At 28.1% G+C, this 11,361-nt stretch overlaps 1 protein-coding gene across 1 annotated transcript; it reads left to right on the plus strand.

Moving 5' to 3' along the window:
- The first annotated feature begins 931 nt into the window (after positions 1 to 931).
- LOC132928676 (facilitated trehalose transporter Tret1-like) lies at positions 932 to 6,326 on the plus strand. Its single transcript, XM_060993500.1, has 3 exons — positions 932 to 986; positions 1,793 to 2,535; positions 5,766 to 6,326. Exons 1-3 carry the CDS (start codon positions 932 to 934, stop codon positions 6,324 to 6,326), a joined length of 1,359 nt encoding a protein of 452 aa, XP_060849483.1.
- The last annotated feature ends 5,035 nt before the right edge of the window (positions 6,327 to 11,361 follow it).

Below are 11,361 nucleotides of genomic sequence, written 5' to 3' on the forward strand. Positions count from 1 at the left end.
GACTATTAAAAAAATATATATATTGATAATTTGTGGAATCATATTTTTTGGACATTGTTTAATTTTTAAATAATTAATATATATTTTTATCGGAGCTATAGTTTCATTAACTTTAACTTCATTATTTATTATCATGGAATAGTAGTATAAAATATTTATACATTCGTGTATTGATATATTTCACCATTTAACAAATAAAAATATAATACACTTGTACGACGATTTTTTTTTTTTTATGAACATACTAGATACACGAGAGCTCTTGAAACGATATGCTGTAACTTTATTTTTAAAAAACTTTTAAAAGTCTGAACAAGCGCGCAGGACAATAGCCATGCTTATCATTGAACAATAAAGAATATATTGTTATCATTATGAAGGGTTAAAGAAAAAAAACATAATGCTTATATATTTCCATGTGTGTGATTCTTGTAACGTTATTTCATAAGAAATATATTTTAGGAGAAGTGTATTTTCTCTAAAAATATATGATATGCAGCAATATTTTTTACATATAATTTGTAAGTATATACGTATATTTTAACATAATATTATAAATTTTAAATACTTTTGAAAATGGTAAGTTTTCCGATCACTTGATTATTACATCAACCTTTTTTTAATTTCTGAGAAATAAATGAAACAATTAGTTTATTTTTATTAACATTTTATAGATTGTCTTTTACAAACTGATTTTTTTATATGTATTATAAAGTACTCGTAAGTACTATTCAAACAGTGTGGTTTAAGCTATTTGATAAATTCAATTTTAAATTTTAAACATAATTATTAATTATCATGATGTTGCCATCGAAATAAAAATAAATATTTAATTTATTGTTTCATTTTATTTACAATGTTCATATAAATATGCAATATGTGTACATTCTATTATTAATCAGATAACGTATTTTTCTAAAAAAATTTCAAAATGGAAGAAGGAAGATTCAAAACAGTGTTCTTTACCTTTTCAATTGCTCTAATAGGTATTTATTATTCCATATAAATAGATAATTAATCAAGTTTAAGATATAGAAATATAGTTGTATACTTTTTAATATTTTAATGATGCATGTACAAACATAATATGCATTTATATTCATTTACCATTAGAAAAAAAAAATACAAGAAATACGGTAAAATTATTATTCACTTTAATTAAGATTTATATTTTTGTATAAATATATATTAACAAAAAACACCTAAATATACACAAGAATAAACAACATATTATGGTTGCATTTGCTATTATTTATTAAACAATCATAGTTTTAAAATTTCTTTAATTTTACGAGTACAGGGAGACGAAGTAATTTAATTATTTTTAAAACATGAATGTATACCTGCTAAAATAACTAAAATATATAGCAATTTGAATCATTTATTCTAGTTTTGAGTACTTGATGTATTTGTGTTAACTACTAGAAAACAAAATTCAAATAAACTTTAAGCATTTATAAATTTTATAATTTGGTTTAATATAAGTTAAATTAATATTTAAAAGTTGAGTTAAAACCTAAGAAAAATCATGAGATTAATTTTTATGACGTAAAATTTAAATAAATACTATATTGCTATATCAATAATATATTTAATAAATATAAATATTATTTATTAGATATCATCGAAATAACATAGCTTCTCACAAAATCACGACCATTTTAGCACTTATATGTTATTCCTTTTAATAATAAAATTATTTAATAGTAATGATATTATTGATAAATTGGTTCAATAATAATAATAAAATCAAAAACGATTAGATGCTACGAATAAACATTTTCGACTGCAGCGAGTTTAGGTTCTTTGGTCTGCGGTTCGTGGATCGGATGGTCGTCGCCGGCGACCTACCTGATGAAGAACAACCAGACCGATTTGGACGTGACCGATTACGGTATGATGATCGCCATGTACGACTTGGGCAACTTCATCAGCCCTATCCCGTGTGGTTATCTTCTGGGGTTTTACGGTAGGAAGTGGACGATTCGCATAATCGGCCCGATGAACATAATCGCCTGGGGGGCGATTATACTGTGTCCGTCTCGGTTGAGTGTCCTGTACGTGGCCAGACTGTTCGCCGGACTGGCCAAGGGGATGACGTTCAGCTCCATACCAATGTACGTGGGCGAAATAGCCGAAGTCAAGTTACGCGGTGCTGTGTTGTCCTTGTTTCCGATAATGTTGTGCGTGGGCATGTTGAGCATACAGTCGATCGGCCAGATGCTCAATTATACACAGCTCAACATGCTGGGTCTGTCCTTCTCGGCCTTGTTCACGGTGTTGTTCTTCGCCATGCCCGAAAGCCCGTACTACCTGATGCAGAAGAATCGGCGGGATCAAGCCGAGAAGTCGCTCAGGAGTATCCGAGCCAAAGACGACGTTACCGATGAACTGGAGCTTATCGAGGAGACGGTCACCAAGCAGATGCAGTCTAAGACCACTTACAAAGAGTTGTTTCAAAACAAGGCCAACCGGAGGGCTTTGATCATTACGGCGGGAGCTAGCATGTTTCAGAGGCTCAGCGGCATTAGTCCAGTGAGTAACGCCATATAATGATATTATACTGTCTAAAAATATTATTATACGTATTATTATTTGGAATAATATTATTGTACGCAATAACACACTGACGGTAGATAAGAAGAGGAAAAGGAAAGAAAAGTATAGTTTTTTTTTCTTATCTGTTATCGACTTTTGGGATAGGTAGTAAAAATGCTTCGTTTTTAACTTTAGGGGAGGGGGTTAGTAATAATTTGGATTTAGTTAGTACTTTTTTCAATATAAACGAAAAAAAAAATTACTATTATTAGTAATATTTGATAGATGAAAGTAAAAACTTTTCTTAACCCGTCACTGGTCGCGTAATTTTATTTTTATTTTTGGTCGCGCGGGGTAAAAATTTTCCATAATATGAAATATACTTAATAATCGTCAATTGAGTAAACAAAATGAAAATTTAAGAATAATGAAAATGTTTACGCCAAACTCGTTTTTATTAACTTGTAATTTTGTTATTATTCAAAAACTAATAACCGCACGTAGAAATTTAATATTTTCACTAAGTGTTTATATAGTCATTTTTTACTTTTTTTAGCTAATTATTGACAATTGAAATTTTTGATTTTTTTTTATATTTGTATGTGACGAATACAAAATTAATAAATGGGTAAAAATACTTGAAAATTAAATATAAGGTTATTAATAAGTTTTTCATTTTCCAATTAAATAATAACGACAATTTATGTTTACGATATTTTTTATAAGCATTTAAAGTTATGGTTTTGACAAAATTCGTTAAAATCTCGAACATTATAAATTATATAAGTTAGAAATGCATACAATTTTTTTATATTTATACTTAATATTTGAAAATTTAATACCAGAATGTTCTTTATACGTTTTTAAACTTTTAGGAAAAAAAATTCTATTAGAAAGTCAAATCAATTGTTTATAAGCTTTAAAAATATAAATGTTTACGACATTACATATTTACCTGAAAAATATCTATTTTTTTTCAAACGATTTTTAGATAATAAATATTGTTTGTTATCAAAAAGCAAAATATAATCATAGATAATTTTAATTTTTACCAAATGCGCATATGATCTTCTACAACCATAGAATTTCCAAAATATTTTGACTTTTTTTGTGCTAATTATGGATACAAAATGTATATTATAGTTTTATTCCTAAAAATGTCGATAATTCTCGGTCAAAAAGATTGAAAATTTAATACAAGATTCAACATAGGGAATTTTGGTTTGTCACAACTTTTGTGAATGTTTTCATTCTAAACTTGATAGAACAACAGGAACCTTGTTTGGTGGGATTTAATAAGGAGACGTTTTATACATTTTTTGTTTAAACTGTTAAAAAGAAACTATTGTTTCATGTCGGGGATTAGTCTTAACTTTTTATAAAACGAGCCTTTAATAATATTATATTTTATTACATTAAAAAAAAAAAAATGTATTTTGAAGGAAATAAAAAAGTATTATATTTTTAGTAAAACCAGAAACTATTTTCATGGCTTTTCAAATAAATACACATTTTACGTACAGTGCTAAAATGCATTAGTAATAAAAAATACGTGATTCTTAACATCACATCACATCACTATTACATAATATTGAGTATAATATTATATTAAAATAAAATGTGAAAAAAACATATTATATTCTATTCATGACGTTTTGACATAATATCATATCATTCAGGTGCATCTCCGTGATATATTCATCATGAAATTCGATATATTTTATACAATATCTCAGTAACATATTTTATTTTTAGTCAGCGAACTATATCTGGGCGGATAAATAGGTATAATACACATCTTGTATTATTTGTATTTGAAATATTTTTAACGAGTAACGTGTTAATGTACTGTATCGAATCGAGTGCAGAAATAAGCAATTTCTCACGATTTGGCACCCTTCACATACCCGCCCCTAATCACAAAAAAACCATAATCGTCATAAAATGTCTATCGCATATTTACTCCCCGTTATGATAATAATATTATTATTTTAAACAGACGGATTTCAAAAATCAAATTAAGAAAAAACAAATTATACATATTATTTAAAATTATATATTTAAAAGATCGTCCTGTAACTATACAAACGCAGTTTACATAACATCCAATATCCATACAGATCATGACCATATCGATGCACTCGCTAGGTATTTTCTCGGGACACTCGTGTACGCAGCAATTGTTATAAGCTCGTTTGAAAAAAAATGTTTATACCACGCGAATCGAGACGAGACGAAGAGTGAAACTGTTCCGACAGATCGGTCTCGGGCTCGCACGTTTACCCTCACGGTTCGACTTGATCCAAATCCGTCATCGGCATGTAACGGCCGTGCACAATATTATATCGGTTTGTCGTCGCGCGCGTTTCATATTATTTTATAGCACTGTTAACAACGATTAATTTCGTTACCTACACGTAAACAACATGTATCTCCATTTTAAACATTTTTCAGGAGAGTGAAAAAACTATTTTATGTTGACTGCACATTTTATGTAAAATTAATTTTGTTAGTTAAAGTTAGTACTACGTGTTATATGACTACTCAACAGAAAAAAAACCAATTTCTGTAAAAATTGCTATGTATCTGGTACTTACGTGTTATTAGTAAATTGTTTTGGATATACGTGGAATTGCTTTTGGAGATACAAGCTATTGTTGCACTCGTTTTTGGTAATACGAGTTATTTCTTTCCATAATTATTTTTATAACCTGCTATATTTATTTAACTGGAAATTGTATGATATTATTTTAATTGGTTAGGTAATTAATTTAGTAAGTATGGCTATGAATCAAACATTTTTTATTTATTTTTTAACGTATTAAAAATATACAGCTAAATATCATTATAATAATATAATAATAACAGTATTACAATATAATAAAAACAGTATAACAAATAAAATGAAATTCGTGACTTTTGACTAGACACTTAATAGTCTTTCAATAAAAATATTTAAAAAAAAAATAGTTATAAACTTAGTTTAAAATAGTTAACATCTTGTGGTTAATATTAAACAGTTTTGTTTTATTTGAATTTAAATTTGTAAACAGTATAATTAATAAGTATAACTATTTATAAAACTAAGAAATGTTGAACTCTTTTTGAAATATTTTCTTTTCGCATTATTTTATTTTATAATATCATATTATCTATAATTCGTAACTATTATTATGCTGGTCACCGACGACGACGACGGTATTATAATCTCTGGTGTCCGTCCGCAGTTCATACACTTCAGCTCGATCACGCTGCCGTCCACCAACTACTGGATGAACCCGCTGTTGGCCGTCGTGCTGTTCACCTTGTCCAAGAACATCGGCACGCTGTTGCACATGGTCCTGGTGGACTGGATGGGCCGGAAGCCGCTGATGTTGGGCTCGCACGGCGCGATGGCCGTGCTGACGGCCGCGTACGGCGTCGGCCTGTACGCGGTGGCCAACGGGCCCGGAGACCATCCGCTGGCGTGGTGGCCGGTGCTGACGCTGTGGCTCTACGGTTTGGCGTACTCCGTGGGCGCCGGTTCGCTGACGTACACGCTCATCGGCGAGATGTTCGCGGCCAACGTCAAGACCAAGGCGGCGCCGCTGTGCGTCATGTGCCTGGCCGGCGCGTCGTTTCTGCTGGACGGCACCTACACCACCATGTCCCGCACGTTCGGCGTCTGCTCCAATTACTACATGTACTCGGCGTTCAACCTGGTCTGGGCGCTGGTCGCCGGTTTCGTCATGATCGAGACCAAGGGCAAAACGTTTTTGGAAATCGAGGAAATACTCGGGACCACTTGATCTCCCGTTTTTGACGGTCTCGCCGTCGACGCACCGCCGTGTTTTTTCTGAGGGGGGTATATGCGGGGAGAGGGTTGCGATATTTTCACTCTTCTCGGACCCGCAAAGCGACGTCGATAACGTTTTTAACGAATGAATTTTTTTTTTTAAATTTTTATTGAAACAAAATATTGTTAGTTATGAATGGTTTGAGATCGATATGTCTCGGGTAAACTATATAATATGGCCTCTATGCCTCCTCCGCTAAATACTTCCACTGCGTCGGCGCGCGTGTACACAAAAACGTTTAAACGGTATTTTACGGTTCAGCCAAAAATGTTATGATGTAATAAAAAAATTTTATAATATATTGTATGGCTGTTAGTTGTGTATTATTATAAGACTTCGACTGAGAAAAAATGACGTTGCTCAGTTAAAATGGAATCATTTCTCGGACGAATCGGTATAGCTATAGTGTAGGTGGACATCCGTCTGTGAACACGAAAACCAAATTTTCAACAGATTTTTAACGCAGTTAAATATAAGTGGTTCCGTAGAATTTTTTATTATTAATGTCACCGTAGAAACCGAACAGGTGACGCAACGGGTATATTCCTATTTTCTCAATCAATTATTTAAAACAATATTTGCATTTATAAGACTATATGCCTGTAACATCCTTAGTAGTGTACTTATTAATTTTAGAAACCACTTGACGATTAGAAAGTGAATCCAAAATTAACTTCTATTGTTTAAATTTCAATAGTTTCAATAGTTCACCTCACTTACCAAGTCTCTCGTATACCTTGACTTTATCACAATACAATCATACAATATATCATAGAATTTAGTTTATTGTTCAGTAAGTGAGTATTCGAAGTAAAAGCTGAGATTTCTTATTTTTAATATTATGTAACTTAAAATCAAAGTTTTTAAGTAAATTGTGTAAAAGTTAAAACATTTAACATAACGAATTTATCCAATCATAAAGTAATATTGTCAGACAAATTGTTCGATATAATATCATTTGAATAAAAGGACGTAAAATAAAATAGAAATAGTCTGATGCTATTACTATTAATAATAAATAAGACTTGATTTGTTAATTTATTTATTTATTTATAGGTACCTATAGTTAAAAATTAAAAAAAAATGAATCATATAAGCACGGAATACCTTAAAACGAAATTGATTCGATACTTAATATATATAAAATAGTTAAGTTATTTTTTAATATCACAAAAGAATTGCATCTAACTGTCAAATTTATTATTCCATTATGAAATTCACTGGTCATATAATTCAATTGTATTAAATACTAAATAGTATCATACCGTGTCACGCTGAACGTTGTGATATTAGTTTGTCATTATAAATTGGTCGCGTAAAGTACGTCCGGAGATGTGTACCTGGCGATAATCCTGTAATCACCACTTAGCAATGGTTTTCATTTGTAAATCATCAGAATATCCAATCATAATCTAATTTTAAAATATTTTATAATTATATAGTATTATTATAACGAGGCAAACAATTTTTTTGTCAAATAATTTGATGACGTCAATTCATTCTGTATACCTCGGAGTTCAATTAACATAGTTTAAAAGTCATCAGACGAAATAAAGTGGACAATACGATCAATCATTTTTATTAATTTTCACAAGACAAAATAATTGAAGCTATTCCAATAAAAATAATGTTAAGCTTTAAACTACGTTCTTTATATTATTAATTTGTTTCGCTTGCTGTACGTTTTTCACATCTTACCACTTTGAATTTAGCAACAGTAGGCACGTGCTTGTAATTTCAATGATTGTAGTAATACTATTTTATTCTCAGCATATTCTTAGAAAGTTCACATTGTTCAAATATATTCGATTCAATAAGTGAAGTCACTACACGTGATACTGCACCAGTTATCATGCTCTTATTACAGATTATAGAATTATCTGAGATCCAAACATATTATTTTATGATTTTTTTAATGTTATCATTGAATGCTAACAAATGATTAACTATAGTGGTTCTAAGACAAAAAAAAGAAACTAAGTACTACGATAGTATAAATAACAGTTAAGTTGAAAAAAATAAGACTTTAACACAATTTATTACTGCAACAAAGATTTCATTAACTATGCATTTATATTTTAACGTATATAATATACATAATATAAGTTATGGTTTTACAGCAGTTTGTGATCTATCGAGCGGTTGAACGCATTTGAATACGTTTGTGTTTATCCACCATACGGTAAATTTAGTACACAGAAAGCACCTGTGAATTACATTATATTTAAAAAATATTCTTAAAAAGGCTTGAATAAAAGCTTAATCACGTCAGAAATTATCCGGATTCTAACAAATATTTTTACAAAATTATGCTTAAACTATACTATTTAGTTAAACATTTAACAAATTCTATCGTTTGAGTTTAATTTTTAATTTAGAACTACTATTTAAAAAAATGTTTTTGCTCTTATTTTTTCAAAAAGTGTCATCCTCGGAACCTTAATAAAATAAATAGTCACAGGTAATCGAAAAAGTATTGTATAAAATCACAAATTAACTATTTGTATTGATATAGTATATTATACTCTACAAACTTTTGTATAATATGCGTTAAGGGTTTTAATAATTTACGTTATGCACTTATGTCATTCAGATGTCTAATTGAAAACTTACTACAGTTACGACTTACGGGTCTGATATTAACATACATAGAAATACCTCTGACATATACACGTTTAAAAAGCATTAGGTTATCCCCTTTGGCTGTTTCTGTAGATATAATATTGCGTAGGTATCATATACAGCAATATAAATTGTCAGTTACACTTGGCGTGATTTATCCAAATAATTCAAATTATATTAATGTTTTATAATATACTATAAATTAAAATTGTCCTCTAATACTAAAAATAAGTAAGAAATGAGATAAGACTACACTAAATGTATTATGAATATCGAGGGAAGTATACTAAAAAATAGAAATTTATAACAAATTATAAAACTGAATATTTTATTTTTCGCATAGATAGGTAGTGGAATTAAATTAAATAATAATAAAACAAGTATAATATTGCTACCTAGGTATTCATGAAGTAATAATAAATGCACAGAATAATTTTCTTTACCTATAGCGATTCAAAGATAAAATCGCATATTGAAAAAAAAATAAAAAAAAAATGTTCAAACGTTCCAAAATATATTCGTGAACGATAATAATATACGAGTTTATATTTTAATATATTTTATATTTTGTCAATTTTGTAACGCTTTTTCTTTCAAGTTATATCATTTTAAATTTTAATTTTACACAGTTTATTATTTTTTAAAGAAATATATTCTTTACATAATATTTATATACCTACTTAAAGACACATTCAATTTACATAAGAAAAATAAATGTTTTAGTCAAATTATTTAAGATTCTAAATAAATTGAACTAATAGTAATGTATGATAATTGTTACAAATACTCAGTGGCTTATACGTAATTAAAATGTATATAAAGATCTCTAAATCAATAAAATTGATGACCATATTTCCCTATCAAAAAAATTGCATAATTCGATACCTACTTAATTTAACAGGCCCACAACACTACAACCTTAAAAATGTATCCGCCACTTTAACAACGCTTAAACTTTGTCCACCCTCACAACCTCATTAGTTAAATTTTAAATTCTATCAATATATCCTTACTCCTTAGTATAATATATTATGTCTATTAATTTTTCATATTTTTTTTTTATTAATGTTTTTTGTGTAATATATATATATGTATATAAAAAAAAATATAGTTAAGTAAGGTTTTTAAAAAATAATAATGTACATTTAGTGACATTTTCTGTGAAAAATTATTTGTAAGGAATAAATGGTTTAAATATTTCATATAATCTGTTTTGGATAATCTTATTTTTTTTTTTTAGCCATTTTCGCGATTAAAGGTATCATAATTAATATTTTATAACCAATCAATAACACTATTTTTTTTTACAAGTATAAATATTTCATAAAAAAAAATGTATTTATAAACAATTTATTCGAGTGATCATCTTTACTTTTTGACATTTTAAATCACAATTTACACTGTATCTATTAATTGTCTAAATATTTATACTAAAAATAGTATTATGGAAATAAAATATAACTGATGAAATTATCATTTGTATTCCACCTCAAGAATAAGTATTATAACTTTATTTATATCTTTAATGAATTTATACCCATTGGTAATGCCATTTATAATAATAGGTATGATGGTACAAAGTAAATCATGATAATGTGAGGGATAGATTGGGGATATGTTTATATCTGAAAACAATTATACATAATAAATGTATTTATAAGAATTCTTAGTGCAGACAAACATACAAAAAACCATACAAAATCTCATTAAAACTAAAATTGCTTACAGATTTTACATATTTAAATTTTTTTTAATACCTACAAATAAAATTGAAATACTATGTTTTGAACATTATTTGTGAATAGTTTTTAATCTGACAGGTGCGATCTACTTTTTTATCTAATATATAATTTTAAAATTTTACATTATGAATTATGATTAATCTCAGACTGCTTTACTTACAGAAATAGTTCTTTAATGGCAATATTTTTCTTCCATTAATAATAAGCAACTAAACTATAAACATTTTAAATTTTACGTTTATTGAATAAATTTAATACAAAAATATATTGTTTTGTATTTTGTACATAGTATTATTTTATTATGATGATATTTTCATTGCAATTAGTAACCAATTAGTTATATTTTAACGTCAATTGAATCAATCGAAATCAAAACATATTATTTAAATTTAAATTTAAAGTTGTAAAGATAATCAATGTAAAGTAATTTACCTAAAAACATATTGATAAACAGCATATCACCTACCGTAAAATATATTATTTTTAGACATAAAATGTTATAATATTTCGTAAATATTTTGGTAAGTCATATACTCGTGTATTATATTATATCATAATAACTTAAAACAAGTTATATATTATATTATGTAGCTTAATTTTGTTTGGTTCTGTTATTGAAAATA

Source organism: Rhopalosiphum padi, chromosome 4 (genome assembly GCF_020882245.1).
Source record: "Rhopalosiphum padi isolate XX-2018 chromosome 4, ASM2088224v1, whole genome shotgun sequence".
In the NCBI taxonomy this organism is placed as follows: Eukaryota; Metazoa; Arthropoda; class Insecta; order Hemiptera; family Aphididae; genus Rhopalosiphum; species Rhopalosiphum padi.